General features: G+C 41.0%; 1 protein-coding gene across 4 annotated transcripts in view; it reads right to left on the reverse strand.

Moving 5' to 3' along the window:
* Positions 1-8,525: 8,525 nt before the first annotated feature.
* Positions 8,526-27,793, reverse strand: part of PIGK (phosphatidylinositol glycan anchor biosynthesis class K) — a 140,288-nt gene continuing 121,020 nt past the window's right edge. For all 4 annotated transcript variants that reach the window (XM_045028894.1, XM_045028893.1, XM_045028892.1 and 1 more), the window contains one exon: positions 8,526-9,085. In XM_045028894.1, the coding sequence (XP_044884829.1) occupies positions 8,969-9,085 (117 nt within the window). In that variant the 3' untranslated portion in view covers positions 8,526-8,968. The remainder of the gene's footprint in view (positions 9,086-27,793) is intronic.

Consider the following 27,793-nt stretch of genomic DNA (forward strand, 5'->3'; position numbering starts at 1 on the left):
CCTATAGTATTGTAATTTGTCCTAGGTACTATACAGTAAAACAATACAATACATCAGTGCAGTTATATGGTCAAGTATTTACAGACAAGAAGGTCAGCAATGCAATCTTGGCCACACGGTGGGCATGGGTGTACACACAGTATACATACAATGTGTAATTCTGCTCTGAAAAGTGTCTATTGAAAAAGTTATTTTTATACAACAGTTCTACTCCTATCTATAGTCATTCATAGCTGCATACTTTAGTGACTGAAAAAAGATTTTACTGTTTTATATTCCCAAGAGGGAGAAAAAGCTGGATTCCATTCTGTGAGCATTATCATCAAAATGGTTTATTAAATTCCAAATGCAGGGCTAAAATATGCAACCTCAGAGAAAGCACTGAGATTGCACAAAGGGTATAATTTGCCCTGCAAAACATATATGATGTGACAGATGGAAAGTACTCAGTTTGACTCTTAGATCCCAGGTTGAGTTCACAGGGCTGGAAGTTGTGGGAAGGCACGGGGAATTTCACTTGTAAACAGCACATTTACTCAGAACCTTACTGAGATGCGTTTCTAGAGTCACTTTTCTGAGCGGTACTGTACTTAGGGACAAAAATTATAATCAAATACCTGAAAGAAAAGACTCATAGAGCAAGATGGCTGACTTATGGGGGTTCTGGGATTCAGCTTCCTTAACCATGGAATGTTTTTCTGGGAAGGACAACAGCTGAGAAGAGATGGAGTGCACCTGCCCAAGAAGGGGAAGAACACCAACTCAACAACATAGTGAGGAGGGCTTTAAACTAGGTTCAAAGAGGACAGGTGACAAAAGCCCACAGGTACACATTAACAAAGGCAACCTTAATAGAGGACTAGATGGGGGGGGGTGGCAATAGAAAATTACAATAGGGTCAGCAAGGAGCATCAAGAGGGATATCAGTGGGGGAATCTGCTCAAGATCTTAGATATCTATACAGAAATGGAAGGAATATGGGGAATAAAAAAGAGCTGGAAGTGTTAGTAGATAAGCTAAATTATGACTTAACTAGCATCACAAGGACTTGGTGGGATAAAATACATGACTAAAAAATTGCTATAAAGGGGTATAGCTTGTTCAGGAAGGACAGGCAGGGAAAAAAGGAGGCTGTGTTGCATTACACATCAAGAATACATACACATGTTCCAGAAAGCGGTGAGAGGCAGATCAGTTGAAAATCTCTGGGTAAAGGTAAAAGGGGGAAAATAGGGTTAAAAAGTGGTAAAGGACGCATTTCTAGAACAAATTAAAAAAAATCCAAACACAGGAACTGGTAGTAATGGGGGACTTTCACTACCCATACAGCTATTAGAAAAGTAATATGGCAAAACACAAAATTTCCAATAAGTCCTTGGAATGTTTTGAGGACAACATTGTTTCAGAAATGAAGTAACCAGGGAGACAGCCATTTTAAACTTGATTCTGACCAACAGGGAGGAATTGGTTGTAAATTTAAAGGTTAAAGGCAATTTGGGTAAAAATGATCATGACATGATAGATTCTAAGGAAAGGAAGGAGAAAGAGCAGCAAAATAAGAACAATGGACTTTGAAAAAAGCAGACTTTAATAATGTCAGAGCACTGGTAAGTAAGGTCCCATGGGAAGAAAATGTAAGGGATAAATTTGTTCAAGACGGCTGGCAGTTTCTCAAAGAGACAACATTAAAGGCACAACAGCAAATTATCCTGATGTGAAAGAAACATAGGACTAGTAACAGGCCAATCTGGCTCTATCAAGAGCTCTTTAATTACCTGAAAATAAAAAAGGAATTCTACAAAAAGTGGAAACATGGACAAATTGCTAAGGAGGAGTACAAAAGTATAGTACAAGAATATAAGGACAAAATTAGAAAGGCTAAGGCATAAAATGAGTTACACCTAGCAAGGGATGTAAAAAGCAAGAAGAGGTTCCATAAATACATTAGGAGCAAAGAAAGATGAAGAAAAGTGTAGGTCCTCTGCTTAGTGGGGAAGGAGAGCTAATAACTTATGACATCAAGAAGGCTGAGGTGTTTAATGCCTGTGTTACTTCAGTCTTCATTAAAAACGTTAACACTGAACAGATACTCAACTCAATTAGCATTAACAAGAGAGAAGGAACACAAGCCAAAACAGGGCAAGAACAAGTTAAAGATAAGTTAGATGTATTCAAGTTGGCAGGACCTGATGAAATTCCTAGAGTACTTAAGGAACTAACTGAAGCGATCTCAGAAACATTAGCAATTATCTCCGAGAACTCATGGGGGATAGGTGAGATCCCAGAGGACTGGAGAAGGGTAAACATAGTATCTATCTCTAAAAAGAGGAACAAAGAGGAGCCAGGAAATTATAGACCAATCAGCCGAACTTAATACCTGGAAAGATGCTGAAACAAATTATTAATCAAATCATGAGCACCTATATAAGATATAGCTAGCATGGATTTGTCATGAACAAATCATGCCAAACCAACCTAATTTTCTTCTTTGACAGGTTTATTGGCCAAGTTCAGTGGTTCCTAAACTTGTTCCGCTGCTTGTTCAGGGAAAGCCCCTGGTGGGCCGGTTTGTGTACCTGCCGTGTCCACAGATTCAGCCGATCGTGGCTCCCAGTGGCCAGGGTTTGCTGCTCCGGGCCAATGGGAGCTGCTGGAAGTGGCACGAGCCGAGGGACGTACTTCCAGCAGCTCCCATTGGCCCGGAGCAGCAAACTGCGGCCACTGGGAGCTGCCATTGGCCGAACCTGCGGATGCAGCAGGTACACAAACTGGCCCGGCCTGCCAGGGGCTTTCCCTGCACAAGCGGCAGAACAAGTTTGGCCTAGTAGATGGAAGGGGAAGCTGTAGACATGATACATCTTAATTTTAGTAAGGCTTTTGACACCATCCCACATGACTTTCTCATAAGCCAACTAGGGAAATATGGTCTAGATCAGGGGTCGGCAACCGGTGGCTCGCGGCTCGCCAGGGTAAGCACCCTGGCGGGCCGGCCCGGTTTGTTTATCTGCCGCGTCGGCAAGTTCGGCCAATCGCGGCTCCCACTGGCCGCGGTTCGCGGTCCAGGCCAATGCGGGAGGCAGGAAGCCGTAGCCAGAACATCCCTCAGCTCGCGCCGCTTCCTGCCTCCCGCATTGGCCTGGGACCGCGAACCGCGGCCAGTGGGAGCCGCGATCGGCCGAACTTGCCGACACGGAAGATAAACAAACCGGGCCCGCCCGCCAGGGTACTTACCCTGGCGAGCCGCGAGCCACTGGTTGCCGACCCCTGGTCTAGATGAAGTTACCATAAGGTGGTGCACAACTTGTTGAAAGACCACAGTTCTGCTGTCAAACTGAGAGCATGTATCTAGTGGGGTCCCGTCCAATACTCTTCAATATTCTCTATTAATGACTTGGATGATAGAGAATATGCTTGTCAAATTTGCAGATGACACCAGACTAGGAGGGGTTGCAAGCACTTTAGAGAACAGGATTAGAATTCAAAATGACTTTGATAAATTGAAGAATTGGTCTGAAATCAAGAAGATGAAATTAAATAAAGACAAGTACAAAGTATTACATTTGGAGGGGGGAATCAAATGCTCAACTACAAAATGAGAATAACTGGCTAGGCAGTAGTACAGCTGAAAAGGATCTGGGGGTTATTGTGGATCACAAATTGAATATGAGTCAACAATGTGATGCAGCTGCAAAAAAAGATTAGTATCATTCTGGGGTGCATTAACAGGAATGTTATACATAAGACACAGGAGGTAATGGTCTTGCTCTACTTTAGGACTAGTTTACTCTAGTTTAGGCTTGAAATTAGACAAAGGTTTCTAACTATTAGAGTAAAGGTCTGGAATAGCCTTCCAAAGGGAGCAGTATGGGCAAAAAAACCCTAACTGGCTTCAAGACTGAACATGATAAGTTTAGGGAGGGGATGATGATGAAACTGCCTACAATAGCATGTAGCCCATCTGTGACTGCTAGTAGCAAATATCCCCAATGATCAGTGATAGGACACTAGATGGGGAGGGCTCTGAGTTACTAGAGAGAATTCTTTTCCAGCTGTCTGGCTGGTGGGTCTTGCCGAAATGCTCAGGGTCCAACTGATCACCATATTTGGGGTCAGCAAGGAATTTCACCCCAAGTCAGATTGGCAGAGACCCTGGGGCTTTTTGCCTTCCTCTGCAACATGGGACACAGGTCAATTGCAGTTTAAACTAGTGTAAAGGGTGGATTCTCTGTAACTTGAAGCCTTTAAATCATGATTTAAGGACTTCAGTAACTCAACCAGAGGTTAGGGGGTCTGTTACAGGAGTCGGTGGGTGAGGTTCTGTGGCCTGTGCTGCGCAGGAGGTCGGACTAGATGATTATGATAGTCTTTTCTGGCCTTAAAGTCTCTGAGTCTACTTGTGACTGGTGAGGGCTCAGCTGGAGTAGTGTGTTCAATTCTGGGCAGCACGCTTTAAGAAAGATGTGGAGAGAGTCTGGAGCAGAGCAACGAAAATGATAAAAGGTTTAGAAAACCTGACCTATGAGGAAAGGTTAAAAAAACTGGGCATGGTTAATCTTGAGATAAGAGGGGATTCAGGAGGGACCTGGTAACAGTCTTCAAAGACATTAAGGGCTGTTATAAAGATGATGGCGATCAGTTGTTCTCTATGTCCACAGAAGGTAGGACAAGAAATAATGGGCTTAATCTGCAGCAAGGGAGATTTAGGTTAGATATTAGGAAAAACTTGATAACTATCAGGGTTGTTAAGCTCTGGAATTGGCTTCCAAGGGAAGTTGTGGAATCCCCATCATTGGAAGTTAAGAACATGTTGGACAAACACCTGTCAGGGGCCAGGGACCGTCTAGCTCAGTGGTTCTCAACCAGGGGTCTGAGGCCCCCAGGGGAGCCGCAAGCAAGTTTCAGGGGGGGCCACCAAGCAGGGCCAGCATTAGAATCCCTGAGGCCTAGGGCAGAAAGCCAAAGCCCTGCTGCGTGGGGTTGAAGCCGGGGCCCTGAGCCCTGCCACCCGATGCTGAAGCGGAAGCCTGAGCAATGTAGCTTTGTGGGGTCCCAGGCAATTGCCCGGCTTGCTACCCCCTATGCCGGCCCTGGCTTTTATATGCAGAAAACCAGTCTTTGTGACACAGGTGGGCCTTGGAGTTTTTATAGCATGTTGGGGGAAGGGGGTAGGGGCTCAGAAAGAAAAAGTTGAGAACCCCTAGTCTAGGTTTAATTGAGTCCTGCCTCAGCAGAGAGGGTTGAACTTGATGACCTCTCGAGGCCCCTTGCAGCCTTACATTTTTATTCTCTGATTTTAAATATCTCAGCCATAAATGCAAGAAGCATCGATTGTTGCATTCCATTCTAATTGTTTTTCTTACTTCATTTTAATCAGCTGTGTGGGTTTACTTACTGAGTTTTCCCTTCCGTAAATTATGTTTTAATAACCCACCTAACTGCCTCCTTTCCCCCAAGCAGATTCTCTTTTCAAAAGTACAACATCACTGATTTCTTCTCTGCCCCTCAAAATTCAGCCCAGCTCTGTTGATTCTCCTGCCTCTCATTTCACTCAGACGAAGACAGTAAAAGCGGGGGAGAGGGGAATGAATAAGGCCTAAGGAATCTGAATAAGAAAATTTAATTGCAGTTGAAACAGGGTCTGAAAGCTCTATTAATGTCACTTCAGCTGTCTTTTAAAATGTGACCAAATCGGCCTCTAAAGCCGATTTATCATTGGATAAAAATAATTATTTGAGAGAAAAAAGAAAAAAAAATGTATCAGCAGCTGAATTGAGGAACAATAGGTTGACAGAGGTCCTTTAAGGACAAATTTAATTGACTCAATTTTCTAATGGGTGTCTACAATAGATACTATATTGATAGGTGCATTAGAAATAGCAGAGATAGATTGCACTTTTCATTTTAAATTCTTGTCAGTCTCATGCCATTTCATTTTTAGAACAAAAAATCCTATTCCTTACAAGTGTTATATATTGTGAGTGAATCTACTGCTTGTGAAAGGTGCTGGACTGAACGCCAGGGAGAAATGCGCCTTCTCTTTGGCCACAGAACAGGTACAGCATGGAGTGTTAGCTTCTTACTGCTGTCCTGCCACTGTGTCCCACTCTGACTTGAAGAGGCCTCCTCTAGCAAAGAGAGGACTGTGTTTTCCAAGCTCAATCATTCACTGGCATCTCATCCACTTGGTGGCATGTGTGTGGGGTGTTTGGATGATGTAACGAGAGCAAGTTCCAATCTTAATCTTATTTCTCACAGTCTACCCTGTTGTTAGCCAGTAAGGTGCTTCGTGCAGGGAATCTCTTTGTTTCCAATTTAACATCAAACCACATGGCTGGTGCTCAGAAAAAGAAAGTTTCAAGTGCTATGACCCACAGCTAGATTTGAACTAGGGTTCTAGAGGTGAAAGATTCTATATCCCAGTACAAACCCCTCAGGCCATTCACTTACCCTTAAAAATCCCTTATTTTTTTAAAGGAATACAAAGGTACAGTCTGCCTCTATTTGCCCATTTCTCTCATTCATGGCAGTGCCAAGATAGGGGAGATGCATGTGCAAATACGCAAGAAAAAGTCTACAGTTCCCTCCCCCCACATTGTGCCCGTCACAGGCGCTGAGCACAACATGTGCTTATGGAGCAGGACGACTCTGTGGGACTAGTGCAGATGCTGCTAGTCTCTAGCACCAGCCGGTGGAACAGAGGTGGGGAACCTACGGCCCGGCCCGTTGCTTAATTTCATCCAAGCCACGGAGCAGGGTTGGGGGCTCACCCCATTCCACCTGCCCACCCGACGCTCCAGCCAGGGAGCGGGGTCCGGGGCTCACCCTGCTCCGCCTGGAGCTCCAGCAACCCACCATGCCCAGACCCCGCTCCCCAGCTGGAGCGCCGGGTGGGCAGAGCAGGGAAAGCCCCCGCGCCCCGACCATGTTCCCTGGCAAGAGCGCTGGGTCGGAGCGGGTGGGCTCCAATTTTTCTGGGGCCCCCCAATTGGCTGGGGTTCCTGGACATGCCCCCTTGGCCCAGTGGCTAATCCAGCACTGGGAGGAGGGTGGCAGGCGAGTGAGCGGGCAGCCCAGTGGCAGCAGAGGAATACTCAAAAAAGAAAGGCCTGCTGCTTCGGGAGCCAGGCCCAGCATGTGGAGGTGGGAGCTGGAGACCAGCGTCTCCTTTCAGAGCTGGATGCAAGCCTGGAGCCCCAGGCAACCCCTGGCCAGAGTGTCCATCACCCCCCCACAAGGCCCGTGGGAGGGGGGGAAGATGGCCCCAATTTCTCCTGCTCCCACCCTCCCACATCATTGCCCACACAACAACACCAGGGGATGGCAGGCCTGATTTACGTCGAGAACCTCATCACAGCATCTGATCCAAAGACCGGGATAGTCAACAGCATGGGCTTTGGATCAGACCCTTGCTTTTTACTTGTGTGTGGCCCTCGACTGATTTTTCTGTGGGTCAATGGCCCTTGATAGAAAAAAGCTTCCCCACTCCTGCATTAGAAGTACCTGGTCAGACACCAGACCCTTTCCAGAAGCAGCACTAAGTTTGCGCTCACCAGAGCTCGGGGTGGGATTGTGCCTGTAGGACAGCGGACCTCAACACCACACCTAACATGAGGCTGTAGCAAGATGCTACAATCAAGCCTAAAAAAAAAATGATAAAAACATCTAATGTACATGTTCTATGCAATGTTCTATGCAATGTGGCAATGTTTAATGCTGTATTCTCTCCAACAAAATGATCCAGGCATCTATACATTAGTAATACAAATACAAACAGTACCTAATGATTTTTAGAGATTTATGCTGGATAGACTATTCCCTTCCTGTATATCTAATCTTTATATCTGGCATACAGAGCAGAACTCAAGCATTCAGGAAAAACATTTTCAGAAATCTCTCTTCTGGCATTTGTTGTTCCTGTATATGAACAGATTTGGCCCTCCTGTCACCTAATATTGGTAAAATCTAAGAACAAAGCCCAATTAAGCATACATTAACCATTCATTCATAGAACCATTCATAGACCTTGCAACACTGTCTTTTTAAGGTTATGCAATCTGGATTAGAGGGTTTCCAGTGCTTTAAATACACTGGATCTTCTTTGCAGAGAGGAAAATTGACTCTGGTATTTAAAATAGTTGTAAACTGTACTATTATACTCAAGAGTTTCTGAGCTGCATTGTTTTAAGTCTTATAAATTCTGTTTTGACATATCTACTGGTTTGTTCTTATTAGATATTTACTGATTTCTAATGGACAAGATGAAATAACGTTTTCACACATTTTGGCAGCTTTTTATTCAACTAGATTCAATGAGGTCATTGTTTGGCCATATTTTTGTTTTCAGTTCTAATGGCTCATAGAATCCTAAACCCAAAATTGCCCTAGGTAAAAGTACTGATCTAAAGGATTGTATTTAACACACAAAAAAAATCAATATTTTCTACAATATTTTTGTTTTTGTTGAGCAAGTTTTCAATATGTCATGCCTGAAGTCTGTAGAGTGACTTAAGTTTTTATTGATAAAATGACATCTTACTTAAATAAGGTTCTGCATACTGTCTAGACCTTTGTTCCAGTGATGGGATAACTTTTAAAAAGATTTATTTAGAGGTGGAAGGGAAAGAATTCTCCGTTTTACAATTCATAAACAGCCTTAACATTTTAAAGATTCAGCTGAGATCTTCAGTTTTCCTGCTCTCTCTGAAAACACAGGATGAAAAATTGCTCAGAAACAGCATTAATTTTATACTTTCTCATTTAAATACATTTTATCTAATAGTATAACCATTAGTTAGGCTTTTTACAGAAAGGAGGACAGATGACACAACATCAAAAGAGCATCTAGATGTGAGGTTTCAGCATTATTTGTCACTACAAACAGACATAATACACAAATAAAGAACCTTTGATAACACCAATTTTCATCCCATGTTGCAGTCAGTGCAATCATCTTGGTTGCTCAGAAAACCTAGAAGATGTATTTCATGTGCTTGATTCCATATGTTTTAAAGAAAACCATGATAATCAATGCCCAGAGTCCTAGAATAAAACCTCCTGGAGGATGCCAGTCTTTCTGTTTTGGTTTCTGTAAAATAAAAACGGTATCACTGTTAGTTCTTCATGCTAAATACTTATTGGATTTATCAACTGGAAAAAAAATCTTTGCACTTGAGCAAAATATTGACAATATGCACATCCTTTACAAAGCTGATATCCAGTGCCAAACATCTGTCCTTTTAATGAAGTTAAAAGTAACTGGCGTGAAGTGAGTTGACAGCCTGTTATATCTGCATCCTGGGAGTGACACTATAGCTATGAGACAGACACCACTTTAGTTGTACACTGTTTGCAGGTAAACATAACTTTCCAGAAGAAAAATCCCTCACACATTTGTTTGGAGTGAAATCTCTCATGCCTGGACTCAAGCAAACTGTGAAATTTTATGGGAGAATTTGGTAAAACATTGTTGGGTATTAAAAATATACATTCTTAAGTGTGAAAGTGTGGTTTTTCATCATCTAAGAAATGGTGAGATGTTCCTTCTGTGCTGAGTTATTTAATAAATTAATAGTTATTTAAATATATCAATAATTATAAATAGTTAAATGACTATAATACACAGTATGATTGATTTGAACGCAGTAGTTTCCCCAAGGATTTGCACCTCAGGAAGCCCAAAAGCCTGTGCTTGCCTGGTCCTCAACCAGTATTCCTCCCTTGAACAATCCTCTTATCTGCAGACAAGTGAACTACATCCAGGACAGCTATGCCCCTTCTGATACAAACTGAATGGTAAGATTCGTATCACTTTTGCTCTCTCCTCAGCACCATGAAAATTTCAGATCTTGTATGGTCTGTGGTGGGAAATGAACTCTGCCAGGGAGAGACCGAGACTGCCCAAAATCTGTCTAAGATCTGTGTAATTCATGCTACATACATGCAACATTTTGGCTGAGAATTTAAACATGCTGAAATCAGAGATATCAGAGTTGCAATTCTTATGAGAAGCATAACTCAACACCTCCTGCACACAGCAGACATCTAACACCATAAACAGTAATGCACAATCCTACGCGTATGCAGGGGATGGAGTTGCTAAAAGAAAAATAAACACATGCTGCTAAAATAGAATTGCTAAAGAAATAGGCCATGTCTAAATAGCACAAATATTGTAATGAAGTTCTTGCTTAGTTTTTGTTCATTTTCTGAGGAGTGATTTGGCTTCTTGTTATTAGAAAAGCCATCTGTCATGCATAGAATATATACATTTCCTGCCTAAACCCTGAACCATATTCTCCTTCTATACCATGAGCATTCAAAGCTGTTCTGCTTTTGTAGCATGAAGTCAAATTAAAACAGTCATATTTCACTCAGGTAAATTATTACAAATAGAAAATACTCCACAGTTCCAATTTCTGCATGAAACTGGTTATAGGAAGCTTGCTGTTTCCCACTAAATGCACCAGGTGGCTGGGAACTTTAAAGCCATAGGTGCAGTTTGCAGCATCTGTTCTTTCAAAACAGCTTTTCAATCAACAACAAAAACCTTTCGATTTCTCTGCCTCCATTTTCTAAAGCTGGATAGATCTGTATAGTTCTTTTTTTTTTTTTAATCATGAGAAAATTTCTCTTTACGTATAATATTTGTTATGCATAAACAAAACAAATGGAAGCAGGAGGGCCTGAGACACAAACCAGAAAAACAGGCCCATGAAGTGTTATCGAATTTATTTTCCCTGCTGAAAGAAGCAAGAAACTCAGATTATAATTTACATTAATAACAACAAAGCAGACGATTTAAAAGAAAGTAAATATATACATCCTTACATTTGCTAAAGAACTATCGTTAACTATAAAACGTATCTGCTGTTGATACCCCTTCATTGGTATTCACAACCACATAGTTCCATGTAAATATCTCAGGAAAATCAACTCTAAATGTGCAAGCTGCCAATGTACCTCAGTTCCGAGAGTAACAGCTCCCAAACACTTCTCCACACAAAGGAACTTTCTTGTTTAAATTCTTCTAATTAACCCACAACTTCGTATGCATATTGCATTGCTCATTTCATCAATCTCTTTGTACTATCAATCTTTCTCTTCTTGGAGCTGAGACAAATCCTTACCACAAAGTGGCACCTGACCCTTCTAGACAAATGACTTCAATTTGCAGTCAGTGACACTAAAAGCCTTTCTTCTATTTTGTACAGAACACATAATTTAATTTCTTTAAAGAATTTATATGAATAAATATTTATAAGGTGACCTAGGAGTATAGTTTTACATTTTGTCATGCCATGTACTGAAGCTTTCCCCATGAAATTCCAAGAGAAAATGGAGTCTGGGACAGTAATGCTTTTACATTTGAATTCAAGGACACAAAATAATCTGTTCAAAGCCATGCAGCACAACTTTCAAATGTACTGGATATATTACTGATACAAAGACTAAAGCAACATAAAGGAAAATAGTTGGGAGTACTGAAGCTTCATGCTCAGTTATCTTAAACATAAATATATCTTGAGAAATAGGATTACAGATTTAGAGACTAAAACTATATGTGAATATTAAACAACTGCTTTTTTCAAGTCCAAGAGGTGCCTCTGTTGCACACCTAAAACTGTCAATAATGCTGCCGAGTACATAATTATATTTAAATGCACCAACATTTTCAACTATGGTGTCACATAGACATCCAACAACTACTGAACACATAAAATGAGAGCACAGAAATAAATGGGTGAGATGACCTGAAACAGTTTTCTGAAACTCTCAAAACTTGTATGTAAGATTCCCAAAAGATTTTATGACCGTCTTAAAACAATATAATTAGTGCTCTACTTTAACACTTTTACCTGCCTAAGATCCTGAGAAATAATGAATTACAGCCGGTATTGAAGTCAAGGGGAGCTGTGCCATTAATTTCAACCCGGTCAGGAGTTCACCCTTCCTTTCTATGCCAGAGAGTGAGATAACACAAATACCGGAGACATAAAAGAAGGAATGAGGTTTATTATTATTAACTATTTGAGTTACCCGAGCACCTAAGCAAGCTAGTCATGGAGCAGGATCCCATCGTGCTAGGTGCTGTACAAACAGAACAAAAAGACAGTCCCCGCCCAAAGGAGCTTACAATTTAAGTGTAAGACAAGAGACAACAGATGGATACAGGCAGACAGATGGAGGAGTACAAGGAAACAATACTGGGATGGATTTTTAAATAATTTACATTTTGGTTTAATGTAATCAGGTACTTAGATGATATTTTAGCATTTAAAATACAGTAAAAATGATTTATTTAAAACCTCTTCTATTGCTTGACTTCCACTGCCCAAACATTATCAGGTGTGTGTTTTAAATCACTTTGACTTTAAAATTATTTTCTTTGTGCTAAAGTTTTAAAAGTTAAAAAGGCAACCACAAGAAAAATAAAAGAAAAAATAACCCCACCACCACAACACACACAAATTTCAAATAGAAACAATGAAAAAAACCCACACAGGCAAATGTTAGTCAAATCAAATTCTGTTATAAGCACTCGCTTTATTCACTAATGCTTACTCATGAAACAAAACACATTATTATTCAGAGAAATGAGCATGCTCCTCAACTTGATGTATTTACATGGAGCCATATTTCCCAGTCTGTGTAAAAACACACAATAAGATGGCTAAAAATTGCCTAAACAATCTTATAAGTAATCTTCATATGTACTGAAAGTACTAAGACAGAGACTAACAGGATATAGCTTATAGACAAGAGGGTTGGTTTGTTTTTTTAAAACTCAAAACATCAAGAATTTCAGAGATATAGGTAAGCAAAACAATTTCCATATGTCAGTGATTAGAATAATTATTTGAATTTTACAGTAACTAACATTCTGGTCTAAGCATTTCTGTTTCTTTTCAGTCACAAACGCTGCTGTTTTTTCAATGAAGTGGGAAGGAGGTGCACACAGAGAAGGGGGCATTTATAAAGTGCCCCACAGCTAAGGGCCAAATTTTAAATCTTTAAATCATAACTGGATTTACATTCTAGTTCAACCAGTAGTTCTGAGCTTGCTGCAAGGATTACTGGGTAAAATTCTATGGTCAGGCTAGAATATTGTAATGGTCCTTTCTGGCCTTAAGAATATACTAGATCAAAGGGACTGCTTCAGGAGCAAAAGTTTCATATACCTATTTGTACCAACATAATGGGAGCATGTGTTTGTGCAGTACCAGTACTTATGTGCAAATGTACCTTTTTTGAGTACACAAGTGCATACACGTTAAGAGATCTCTCTGACAAATCTGGCCCTGTATAGATATTAGTAAGAGGGCGGATTAAAAAGTAATTGCCAACGCACAAATCTTGCCTCCTGAATTCTTTAAAAATCCAGTATTTTGCATTCATTCCAGTTGCACACCAATTGACATGGATCCTAACTTGCAGTCCTTATTCAAACAAAGCTCCTTCTAAACCCAACCACGTCACACTCCTTGTAAAAGTCTGGATGGACAAAATATTAGGATGCTGTGATCTCTTCACGTGCAATTAATTAAATACCATTATAAATTATGTAGACAGGTGTGTGTGTACATGTGTGTGCGTGTGCATGCACTTAAAGATTTGGAGCCTGACCCTGCATATATTTACCCTGGGTATAATACTTACTAATAAGGGTAGTTTTATCGCTTTCAGTGGGACTATTCACAGTAGTGGTAAATATTTGGAGGATCAGGCCCATAATTCTTTTAGTTCAGACTGTTTCTCTATCTAGCAATTTCACCTGAGTAGTACCCAGATGAGAACTTTACTAAGAATGGCTTGTATAATTGATGTACTTAAGATTTATGATTTACACTACATATAACCCCATTATAAACGCCCTCTTTATTCCTACAATAATAGCTGTAACACAAAGGTGAAATGCACACATCAAATGTCACAATGTGTCATGAACAAATACATTTAGTAGCTTAAGGGCTAGTCATTATCAAATTGCTAGAGAGTCCGAATTAAAAAGGTAGGTAGCTAAGCAACAGTGAGCTTCCTACTGTGAATATTTTCTGTCATACTCTTTATAGTTCTGATAGAATCATTATTCTATGGAACTTCAAAACAGTTAACAGAGAGCTGCTCCAAGTATTGTAATTAAGGAGAGAATAAAACAGTGTATTTTCAAATTGGATGGGTCTGTAGGGATCCTAATGGAAAGCATCCAAGATTTTCAATGAGGACTTTTCATAAAACATACAGTACATGTTATTGCCGTTAAAATGCATTTTATGGAAAAGAATGATAAAGAAAATGGACTAAAGCTACAGAAGCAATTAGGTTAGAAAATGGTTTCAGAATAAAAGTTCAAATTTAAAAGTGTGCATCTATATTTCACATGCAAAGAAAAAAATATTTTAAGGTGTCATTAAGGTCTCAATCCTTTAGTCTTTACCCAGCCAAAACTTCCCACTGATTTCAATGTGGAGGTTGCATGAAAAAGAACAACTATTTGGCCAGAAGATTGACTTAAACTTGTGTGTCCACATTTTGATGGTGATTGTAGGCACTGCAATTCACAGAATGTAACTACAGCAGTATTTGGTCAGGAACTCAAGAATTCCCATACTGGATCATAACAGTAGCCTATTCCCAACAGTGACTTGTGGCATACGCGTCAAAGAAAAGGAGAAAACCTCAAAAGTGACCTCACTTATGCAGAGGTGAAAGTAAGCCGGTACGGTACGGCACGGCGTACCGGCAAGAGCCAATACACCGTGGCGGACTGCACTGGCTTCCGCTGGTGGGATTTAAAGGGCTCTGGGCTCCCCGCCGCAGCAGGCAGCCCATAGCCCTTTAAATCTGGCCCACGGCTCCAGCGGCCAGGCTGGGGCCGGGATTTAAAGGGCTCAGAGCTCCCCGCCACTGCTGGCAGCCCAGGACCCTTTAAATCCAGCCCGCGGCTCCGGTGGCCGGGCTGGGGATGGGATTTAAAGGGCTCAGAGCTCTCCGCCGCTGCTGGCAGCCCAGAGCCCTTTAAATCCCGCCCGCGGCTCCAGCGGCCGGGCTGGGGCCGGGATTTAAAGGGCTCAGAGCTCCCTGCAGCGGCAGGAGCTCCGGGCCCTTTAAATCCCGGCCCCAGCCCAGCAAGGCTCGGGGTTCCCGAAGCCCCGAGCCCTTTAATTTGCCCCTGAGCTCCGGGGGCTCCCAGCCACATCTGCAGCTGGGAGCCCCAGGTTGATTTAAAGGCCCTGGGACTCCCAGCCACAGCCAGTGCCCCACAGCCTTTAAATCTTGAGGCTACTCCTCTTCCGGATGAGGCCACACACCCCTCAGGACTCCGGCAGTACCGGTAAGTCCTGTAAGTTACTTTCACCCCTGCACTTATGCAATAACATGCTTACAGAGAAAGTTTCTTCCCAGTCCTAACCAGATGGACTAGATTCACAAAGGGGATTCCCTGCCACCTAGTGGAATTCATAACCCTGAATTAGGCTTGCAGGCTCCCTAATGCATGGGGAGAGTTAGATGCCTTAGAATAGGATTCTAAGCCACCCAGAGAGCTGCCTAAGTTAGGAAGTAGGAAATGCTGAGGAGAGGATCATGGCCTGTAACCCACCCTTCAAAAGCAGGTAGGAACAGCTTCAACAGCAGAGACTGAGGGATACCTGCCCCAGAATACCCCACAGCTCACTCGCTAGGGCACTCTCCTGGGAGGTGAAAGACCCAACTTCAAATCTCTGCTCTAGATCGGGGTGGGGGGGGGAGGAGAATGGCACCTGGGACTCCCACATCCCAGCTCTGCTCTAGATCGGGGGGGGCACCACCACTTCCGCATCCTCCCACCTACCAGATCAGGCTCCAGAGGCAAGATAGGTAGGGGAATGTCTAGTTTGAGAATTCTACTGGGGCACAGGCATGATTCAGCCACTGAGCTGCTGGGTGGTGTCTGGACTGAGGAGACTGTGTACATGCCCAGTTGCCAAAATTTAGGCATCTACAGGGTTAAGTGGGAACTGAGCAATGGTGCCTCAGTGTTGAACTTGTCATCTGAAGTGGCAGCTAGGTGCTTAAGTCCCTTTGTGAATCTAGCCTATGGTATTTGCTTATGTCACAAAACCTAAGGGCTGAATATCCATATCTACTGTTACAGAAACAAAATAGTACTGTGTTCCAAGGGGTCCATTACATGAGAGACCTCTGATAGCTTAGGGGGTCAGCAATCAGATGAGAGAATGGAAACAAGCTTCCTGTTCGGTACTGTAGAACTGTGTTACTGCAGCACTAGGATGGGCTTTATGTAATATTTTGGGTGCATTTATTTATTTTCTTCCCAGTAATTTTCCCTTCTGAAATTTTCCTCTTTGTCATCTTCTCCTCTCCTCCACTGATGGACGAAAGGCTCCTTTTTCTTCTTTGCCATTCTTACATTTTGTAATCTGCACTAAAGAGCTGACATTTCAAATTTCATTCTCAAGTCAGAAACAAAACAGGTCCACGTTTCAAAAGAGATCTTTAAAATGCAAGGCTTCCTCAGATCAGAGAGTGAAAACGAAATGTCCCATGCCCTGAGAAAAAAAAGACACCATCCAACAGGAGGAACAAGAAATTAAACATTCGCATTGGAAAGGCCAATCAGAATTTACTACACAGAACTCCATGTAAGCAGCATGCATATTACATATTTTTAAGGACATTCTAATAGCAATTCAGATTTAGTTGCAATTTTACATTGCAAATCAGGTAATCATTATAATTCTGAAAAGAAAGCACAGAATTCACTCTCAAAATGAAATATACATATAATATATAATCATAATATACATGCCCAGTGCATCTAATGAAAGTATGAACTTCTCATTTGTCAGTTATATTCTTGATTTTGGGGGCTAAGGAAAATAATAATTCCAGCCATCTAGTAATAACTTAATCCTCTTTGGTGCCCACAGTAAGATTAAAGTCATAACGGAATTCCAACATAAAGGATTCCTGTTAATCTGTAAAACAATTTAGAGCATTTTCATCTTATCCCTCAGTTTCTACTTATTAACAATAATGTAATGATTACTGACAACCCACATTTTGAGTAAAATAATTATGAAAGAACAACAAAAACCCAGACAACATACTGGAGAGAATGCTAGCTACACTTAACAAATATGTTAACGCCAACAACTGCATCTTAAACAAAAATATTTGCTTTCAAATTTGAAAGATCACTATAGAAATATGATAATTATGCCATGATGGCTTTGCTTGTCATTTCCTGTGTCTAAATTTTTCATTCAATAAGCCATTTTATGAAATTAATTTCTGTTCTAAAAAGATGGTTCAATACACTGTTGACAATTTCATTCCTTACTTTTACCCAAGTTATTAATCAGGTATTTCTCCAAAATTCTATGGTATCTTGTAAGGATTTTAAAGTGCTTTACAATTAAGCATTAATCTTCACACCCGTGATACAGGGAAGTGACGCTAAACAATTGTGTGTATGTTTAGGAGATAAAAGAATGGAAGTCTTCTGTAGAATGCACCTATTATTCAATAAATTTCCCCAATTTATTCAAGACCCACAGAGTTTTCAGACATGGGTGATTGAAAAATGCCCATATTCAGATACATGAATCTCACTTATATGCATATATATATATATAGTCTAAGTGTCCAATTAAATGGGGGATTTAAAATGCTTATATTTGAACATCTTGCTCACAGTTATTTTGCTTGAGACAAATCTTAACATTTTCTTCCCACTGTAATTCTAATGAATCAAAAGAGAATCCACACCAGGGATAAAACCAAGGACCTTTGGCAGCAAGAGCACAGACCTCTGTCACTTGAGCTAAAGGACTAAGGCCACGTCTACACTAGCGAGCTTACAGTGGCACAGCTGTATCAATGTGGTTTGTAACCTCTCACTTAAATCAGCTTCTGTACCAGATGATTGGAGGATAGCTAATGTGATGCCAATTTTTTTTAAATGGCTCCAGAGGTGATTCTGGCAATTACAGACCAATAAGTTTAACTTCAGTACCAGACAAACTGGTTGAAACTATAATAAAGAACAGAATTATCAGACACATAGATTAACACAATTTGTTAGGGAAGAGTCAACATGGCTTTTGTAAAGTAAAATCATGCCTCACCAATCTATTATAATTCTGTGAGGATGTCAAACAAACATGTGGACAAGGGTGATCCAATAGATATAGTGTACTTGGACTTTCAGAAAGCCTTTAACAAGGTCCATTCACTAAAGTTCTTAAGCAAACTAAGCAGTCATGGAATAAGAGGGAAGATCCTCTCATGGATCAGTAACTGGTTAAAAGATACGAAACAAAGGGTAGGAATACATGCTTAGTTTTCAGCATGGAGAGAGGTAAACAGAGAGGGATCTGTTCTGGGACCAGTGCTGTTCAACATAGATGATCTAGAAAAGGGGGTGAACACGGAGATGGCAAAGTTTACAGATCATACAAAACTACTCAAGATATTTACAAAGTGATATCACAAAACTGGATGACTGGACAACAAAATGGCGGATGAAATTCAGCGTTGATAAATGCAAAGTAATGCACATTGAAAAACACAAGCACAACTATATATCCAAAATTATGGGGTCTACCACTCAAGAGAGAGATCTTGGAGTCACTGTGGATAGTTCTCCAAAAACATCCACTCAATGTGCAGCAGCAGTCAAAAAAGCTAACAGAATGTTAGGAACCATTAGGATGGGGATAGATAGTAAGACTGAAAAATCATAATGCCACTGTTTAAATCCACAGTATGCTCATACCTCGAATACTGTGTGCAGTTCTGGTCACCCCATCTCAAAAAAACATATATTAGAATTGGAAAAAGTAAGGCAACAAAAATCATGAAGGGTAAGGAACAGCTTCCATATGAAGAGAGATTAAAAAGACTGGGACTATTCATCTTGGAAAAGAGATGACTAAGGGGGGATATGACAGAGGTCTATAAAATCATCAATGATGTGGAGAAAGTGAATAAGGAAGTGTTATTTACTCCTTCGCATAACACAAGAAACTAATGAAATTAGTCACCCAAATGAAATTAATAGGCAGCCGCTTTAAAACAAACAAAAAAAGTACTACTTCACACAACCCACAGCCAACCTGTGGAACTCTCTGCCAAGGGATGTTGTGAAGGCCCAAACTATAACTGGAATTAGATAAATTCATGGGGAATAGGTCAATCGATGGCTATTAGCTATGATGGTCAGGGATGTAACCCCATACTTGGGTGTCCTAGCCCTCTGACTGTCAGATGCTGGGACGGCATGACAGGGGATGGATCACTTGATGGTTGCCCTGTTCTGGTCATTGGGCACTGTTGGAAGATAGGATACCAGGCTAGACATACCATTGGTCTGAGCCAGTATGGTCGTTCTTATATAGAAGAGCTAGCAGATCATCATTTAAGCCTTGTAGCAACAGCAGCTGCTCAATGAGTTCTATGCCTACAGCTTCACCAGACCTGCCTCCTGTACAAGTCCTTGCACCAATCTGCGCCTGCTCCCACTCCAGCCCCAGTCTCTACCTTTCCCCAAACCCTGTGACTTCTGGCTCTGCTCTGACCTCTATATCTCACCGCCTACACACGGTGTGTGACACCATGTTAGCCACACCCCATCTGGGAAAGCTCATCCCAAGGGTCTGACATACAGAGGAGCTTACTCTTATAAAGGCCACCGCTTTATAACAACTGGTTGCCAGTGGGGATAGACTCCAGAAACAAATTGTTCAAGCCACATGAGCTGAAGGAGTAACTATATTAGTAGTATGTTACCTTCTGTGGGTGACAGCAATTACAGAGAGCCATGACCACACACACTTGGCTAGTATATTACATCTTCCATATCAGCTTGTCATGGCTACACCAGGTACCAGCCACATGTCATCATTTTAAGAAGCAGAACTCTCCTTCCTGCTCAGAAGCCCACCTCTGATCCACCATATATGGCAGTACAATATAGAGCCACTTTGAATCACTGGGCCAGCCCATGCAGTTATTTTTAAACTGAGATTCTTTAATGCATACTTTTTCTTTAATCTTATAAAAACTAATTGTATGTCCCAAAACATCCACTACCAAATGTAAACTTATATTCACTCAAAAACAAATAACGATTTGTTTATTTACATGGAGAAACACTGATATTCATAAATGATTAGGGACGTTTCTACCCAGTTATTTTCCCCTGGATATCCCATGAGTATCCATTTATTTCCAGGTGACAGGCTATATTAACAGCAGATGTTAGACAACATTAGATCTTCTACTCAACATGCTATACTGAGTACAAGATCTAATCAAACATCTCAGTGGCTACATTTTAAGGCATTAGAATCCAAATAAATATTCCCTCTTCTTGGAAACTTCACTGTTAGTATGAGATGTTTTTTAAAATGTCCCCAGAATCTCTACAGCTAGAATTAGAGAAGTCCTCCTCTGCCCTGTGTTGTGCATTACATTATGCATGTAAACAGATGAGTTCACTGTTCTAGCATCAGGATTAGCTTGCATTTCTCAAACTGCATTACGCTGAGGAGAGAAGTGAGCACACACCTCAGAGAGGAGAGGAAAGGAGTAAGAAGGATCTGCCTCATTTATCTGAGCATGTTAAAGTATGGCCATTCTCCTCTCACAAAGCATACGTTTCTCAGTGAAAAGGCAGGATAGGCAACTTAGAACTGGCAAAACTGTAGTTTCTCTTTTTTAAAAGAACGGTTAGTTTCTTTTCAAAGCCCCACCCTGCTATTGTATTCAGCTGCTTTTCACTAACAGGTCAGCCAGGATTTTTACAAAGTTTATACAGACAGGGCAGAATGATAGCAACAGTTTGTGTGTGTAAAGAAACAACAACAAAAAAGATCAAACTATTCTTAAATCAACTCACTGCTGCTAGGTATTTTAGCACCTACAGAACCTAAGTATTGCCAATATGTCATGAGACCTGGGCTCAGTCTGCTACAGCAAAACTAGCCAGGTATGTATTGTACATACTGAGACAGGCATGTTTGCCATGCCTGCAGCATCAAAAGACAATGAGGCCCAAAGGCCAGGCCCCTGTCAGGGAGGACCTGAGAAAGTATCAGTGCATCCTAGTGCCATGAATATTCACCTGATACTTTTTCATCTAATTCAGTGTTTTATGCTACCTGGTTAGGAATACAGAGCACTTCTTTGTAGAAGGAGAGCTCATAAGCTGAGTAAATACCAATTTACCTCCACTGTAGTAAGGCTTTTAAGAAAACACAGACTACAGCTCTTATAAATTAATGATGATAACCTGGCTGCACTTCACCTGTCTGTGACCTCACCTCACCTGACTGCAGTAAACTAAGTTGTGGTGGAAGAGCCTGGAACTGTGTGCTTGCCACAGCCAGACCAAGGAACTTGTGAACTACATACACCCCCTTAGGGACTAGGCATATTTGGCAGAGAAAGCACAGGGAGCTGTCAAAATAAAGAATAGGAGTGTCGCAATCCGTTGCACAGTTATGGCTATGTATGGCCACTTGTCGGTCCATGGCCATCTTGTCCTGTTAAAAGGACAAGGCAGCCTCCATTTTGGACCAGGTTCCTGTTGTATAGGAGAGGGCAGAGACTCAATCCTGCCCAGCAACACTGGCTGTGTATGCTCTCCTGTGTTTTTGTTTTTTTTCTCTCCTGCTGGGCCATCTAAAGGTCAGGCTAGTTCTGTGTGTGGAGGCCTGATTCTGCCCAGCAACCTGTTTTTTTTGGGTCGGTCGTCTGGAGGTCAGGTTAATTCTGCCCAGAGACTCATTTTCCTGCTCTTTTTTGGACCCAGTCATCTAAGGGTCAGGTTTGTTTACTCGTCAACTCCAGTGTGCCGTGTGCAAAGCCTTCCGACGTGGGGTGGCAACAACTCGAAACCTGAAGGGAGGAGGGACCAGGGAGCCAATCAGATGCTGACACGAGGGAGTGAGACCTTTCTATAAAACTAGATTTCCCCCCAAAATTTGTGTGGAGCATCCGCGTGTTAGCTGAAGGACCTGATCACTCGTTCGGCCAGGGTCTCCTCCCGGTAAAGTGCACTCGTGTTGTATCGTTTGGATTCGTTGTCGTTTGGACCCGATCCCTGTCAGCTCGTCATGCTTCTGGTGTCTGTTCTGCTGGTCAGCTGCGCCTGGAGTGCGGTATTTGCTTTTTGATATCTGACAGTTAGCTTATCTAGCCTCTTATTTGTTCCCCTCCCTAACTTGGTACCAAATATCTACTCAGGATATCAGGATTGTATTAGTGAGCTCAGAATTGCACAATTGCTTAGCTAGCTTGTATAATAGTTCTAGTTGTTATTAAATTGTTAATTGCCAACTGCTTTATGTATTTGAATCACTGCTCTGTCTGTGTCCAGTGTGTGTGTGTGTTTAACTTGGGAGCTGCCTCTACTTAGAGGGTAGCTGACCAAGGGGGTCCAGTCCCCGCGGTCTGAGTGAGTGGAATCTGCCCAGCTGCAGCCGCACCACACTCTGGGTTTACCCTCTGTGTGAAAGCAAGGGTGGCTGAGGCAGTGGCCCATGGGTCTCTTTTCTGTGTTTGCACCGGGCACCGCCCTGACGAACCCGATTCCTATCTGTGTGATTGGTGTGTCTGCCTATTTGGTGTGGTGTGGTGAGCAGTATAAAGTGTATTATTACTGTGTTTTGGGGTGTGTTTGTACTTTTGATACCATCCCAGCCAAAGTTGCCTACTCCCCCAGCCCAAGTTGTAATTATCCCCTAAATAAACGCAGCCACTTGGCTTTTCAGTGTTACCCTGGTCCTGCCTGTCTTTTCCTCACTCAATACCAAGCTTGAACGAACCCCCAGCTAATTCAGACAAGGAGGAATATAGAGATTGGAGTGGCAAGAGCAATGCAGAAGAACAGACTCTCCTACCATCCCACCCAACCCCAAACTATGTGATTTTTGCATTCACTCACTCAACTTAGTGTATGCAAGTCTGGCAAAAAAAAATCCAGCTGCTTTCTGAAATCACTCAGTTTAGGAACTCTACACATCATTCACAACTCTATATACTGATCTATGACTATCTATAGTGATGGCCAGGCCCTGTCTCTTCAACAGCATAGGTTACATGTTCACCCCAAGGACAGCAGCAGGCACAATCCAAGAGGGTAGGTCTAGCACAAAAACAGCCCTCACAAAACAACTGCCACCCTTCATGACCAGATTTCTTGAGAGAGGCAAGAAATATTTCTCTTTTTCAAAGTATTCAGAGTAGAACACCAAGCCCTTCAGAGTAAAATGCACTAAAGATCTCTGACTAGATCAAGGTAGGTATTCTACAGGCGCAAGGAATATTATCGAGGAACAAGTTATAGCCATTTAAAAGGAACAGAAAAACAAGAAAAGACAACACGTCACAAACTAACAATCAATATCCATTTTTTAAATACAAAGGGATAAACAACCATTTATGTTTTGTATATTTATTTTTATTATACTTAACCGTAAAGTAACCAACATAAAAACTCATTACAATATCATCATCTAGACTGATAGGATATACTGTACACCATAATATAAATTCATTTAATTTTACCAATCATATGTACGTACACACACACACACACACACACACACTCACCCTCTCTCTAAGGACCAGGACAGAGTGAGGGTGAAACTACATCCCTCTCAGTGTTAGACTGGTGATACTGTAACCCAGGGATACGGAGGAGTTTGGAATTGCAACAACTATATTAGTTCCTCAGCTTGAAAAGCTCAGCAGCGTAGCGGGTCAGGATTTAGTTCTCTGTGTGCATTGTCTGTCTACACTCTGTCTGATCCAAGCTTCAATACTATTAGTCCCCTTACAGATATGAGCAGCAAATTGACTAAAAATTAGTTTTATGAATGCTACAAAATAAGATAATTTGTATTAAACAAAAAAAAATGGAGCTTGCTCTGCTCCATCACAACAGCTCACTACTCCAAAGCCTCCACTCATCCTCGGGCACCATTTTAAAACCTCACTTTTATTAATTTAAACAAAAGTGCTTCCCATCCCACTTGCCTGTCCATGTTAAACTCTAGCAGTTAATAAACAGCCACTTCCTCCAGACACTCCCATATCACCCATATCCCTAAGCCCATTTTTATCCTTGAATGTGCGTGTGCTCTGCTGGTACTGGGAGCATTCTCTGTATGAACCTCCTGAAAGGCACCCCCACTAACAAAATGACACTGTAGAGCCAATGGACTTGAACTACAATGGGCACTGAGCTGTGGATTACACAAGTAGAGTTGGGCTAGGTAAAAGTGACACCCAGCAAAGAGACATCTAGCCAACAGAGCGGAAACTGATTCCACAAAGAAACCACATGCACAAATAATTTTCACAGGGAACAATAAAATGTGACGCTGCCCTGCCTGTTCAACAACACAAACACAAGTGGTTCCATTACTGGAGTCTTTATTCATTTACCCTTTCCGTTCACTCTGAAAATGGAAATGATTTTATCGAATTCCAGCCTTTCTGAATTATTAAGGAAAACAAAATTCTAGACATGGCACTGGTGAGCAGCCTGCCAATACCTCTATCTCTAGCTATTCATCAATTCTGTCAAGATGGGCTTGTGCATTACACTGCCACAATCCTCACAAGGTGCTACTGAAGGGTAAACAAAATATAATTAATTTAACACAAAACCCACCAATATAACTCTCATTAAAATTACATGACAATTAAGTGAGATAAATATGTAAATATATTTGGAGATAGGAGTGTCTACACCTGAGAGTGTCAAAAAAGATAATTGCCATCACAACAGTGCTAAATATACCAAGATTAAATTGATGAGATTTACATCAAAACATGGTAACAGTAACAGCAGCATTACTTTATCAATGTGGGCTTACAGGTAACAATTTCTGTTGTATCTGTTCGTACTTAGAAGAAGAAATGCTGTGCACAGCACATTAAATTAGCAAAGCCAGAATTGTTAATTTTACTGCTCACTGAAATCCTATTTGAGTAAATATTGCCGATCACAGAAGCTGCCATACAGAAGGAAACAATTAGAATAAAGTCAAATGCATGTTTAATAAATGCCAAAGTTATTTATTACATAAAGTAATGAAAATGTGCAAGAATACTAAATTATAGTTAGAAACTGAAATTACATCTTATTTCTTGGACAGTCTTCTGCACATTGCTTGAATAATCATGTTTTATTAACAAAGGCCCCAGTCCTGCATGTGTGTAACTTTAGTCACACAAGTGATCCCCACTGAAATCAGTGGGGCCAATCACGTCTGAAGGTAAGCCAAGTGCATAAGCTTGCTGGACTGAGTCCTAAGGCCCCATGTGAGTAGTAGTATTTATGCAATAAAGTTAGTAATAAAGACTACTAATGTACTGTGCATATACATCACCCTTCACCTGAGGATTTCAAGTACTTCACAAAGCTGCTCATTTTTTTAATTCTGCATCACATTTATTTAAATGCAGCCATCTGATACCACTGCTAATAAGAGAACTAAGCCTATGGGGAAGAGGTGAAGACCAAATATGACCTTTCGCCCCACTCCTCCCAGAAAACACATGGTGAATAGCCAGGCAACTCCCATCCACAGCTATTTGGGAAAAGAAAGGGTGCAGTGACAAGAATATGGCCAGCTCTCGTCAGGTGCATAATGGGGAGAGAGTAAAAGCAGTTCTAGGCCATGGCTTGCCACAAATGTCATAAAAGCCCCAGCAGTGCATGCTGGAATGGGAGCTCTGCCACTTTTACAGGTTACAGTTTGTGTACACCACTGCAACAGATCTTTGCCCTTCAAACAATATAATTTCCAAGTGTAAATAAGACCCCAGAGGAACTCTGGCTTAGCCAGCCAGAACTTCAGCAATTCCCACTGTTGCTTGGCCACGTCTCACCTTGCTCCAAGCAGTGACTTACAGCTAAAATCTGGCCCCCAGGGAGGGAAAGGTTGCAGTTTATATGTGTATACAATTCCCAAATCCTGTCTGCCAATAAAAATAATTTAAAACATTGTACATTTTAGTATTTAATACTACAAACATTATTCAAAGTCAAATGTTTGTCCCATTGAAAGTGATGGGAAAGAGTTTGATCCAGCACACTTAAACGGATCACAGGATAAGAGTAGCTTTGAAGGAATATGTATATTTCACCGTTTCTATTGCTAAATACCCTGTTCACCAAAATACAAAGCCAATTCCATTACATAATTTAGAAGTTTTGATAAAACAGAAGGTTTTCCCTTACTTAGAAAAATCCCTCCAAATTTTGCTTGGATCAAGTTTTGTTTTTTTAACTACATTAACTCTTCCCCAGCATTGTGTGGGTTGCTGAGATGTAGACACACATTTAAACATTTTAATTGTATTAGGCCATTAATGGGTAAAATAATTTATTAGAAAATCTGTTAGAACCTCTTCACTCCTTGATGTTTTCAACTTCTAAAAGTCAACATTTTCTAGTAGAAAAATTGCTAGATTAAAAAAGTTTTGTTTCCATGTTGACTTTCAACACTGTTGTTTAGTTAAGAGAGAGCAACAATGATAACTCAGGTTCTGCAGCTGAAAATTCCAGCACTATGAAATACACTTTTGTTTTGACTAGTGTTTTGGTATTTAATTTGTCTCCATCTCAGAGTGATGTCTGTACATAAGATGTAATTAACAATAGGGAAAACTGTTCTATGGAATATGATTTTCAACCCATTAAGCAAATTTTCTCACTATGATATGAAAAATGTCAACTACTTAATTAGCACACCTACTTTGCCTGAAACCCCCAAGTGCATCTAAACTACATTTTATGCTGGACTGGAAAAAGAAAACCCACATCAATTATGCCTGTTCTCAATTGTACAACTATTTTAAAATGTGTGAATAGTTGAGACAAAATTGAAAAATTACCATAATAGGCTTTTGACACTTCCCTGCTTAGGCAAAAATTAATTCTAACTCTCTGTTTTTGTGCAAAGCCTTTATAATTTCTCTAATCTTGAGTTCCCATGAGAGGGAACACAATACTTTCAAGTACAAGAGCGTGAGGCTTGGCATCCTCTCTTTTTAGTTATGCAGTTTATTTGATGGACGTCTAAAACACTAAGCCTCCCTTTGTGCTTATGTAAGCCATTCTCAGTGGAAATATAAGTTAATTTCACTGAAATGAAGTTTTAGGAAGAATGTACTATCTTACACAGAAAGGCTCACTAAAGCAAGGCTTTTTAAAGAAAGCACCTGTTTTGTGAAATGTTCTAGAAACTAGTATAAAGGTAGCTAAAAAGAAGTTTCATTTTAAAAAGTACTTTTCCTCACAAGCCTTACTCCCCACCCCCCACCACACACACATTGCTGGCAAGATCTAGAGGAACAAGTAATTTTAAAAAGCAGCTTCTGAACTTACATTTTTTTTCAGTTTATTCTTCTTCTCCACACATGGAGAAGCTCTACTAGTGAAATCAACCAGAGTGATAACCTGATAGGCATCTTCAGTTTTATTTATTTATTTATTTTCAGTTTTATTTATTCCTGTGGCTTATGCAAGCAAAGTAAATCAGACCTACCACTGGCTTTAACACTTCCCATACAGAGTACAGTATGTTGCTCACATATTAAATTCTCACAGAGAAATTTTTAAAATAGATTCCTGTGCCCTCAGCTACAGTGAATACACACGCACACACACACACGTGTACACCTATATCAGATACCATACAACAACAGCACATGGTATATTATGATGCTGTCAACCCTATTAAAGTCATACAGAGCTTGCATATATATTTAG

The sequence above is a fragment of the Mauremys mutica genome, chromosome 8 (assembly GCF_020497125.1).
Source record: "Mauremys mutica isolate MM-2020 ecotype Southern chromosome 8, ASM2049712v1, whole genome shotgun sequence".
NCBI lineage: Eukaryota > Metazoa > Chordata > Testudines > Geoemydidae > Mauremys > Mauremys mutica.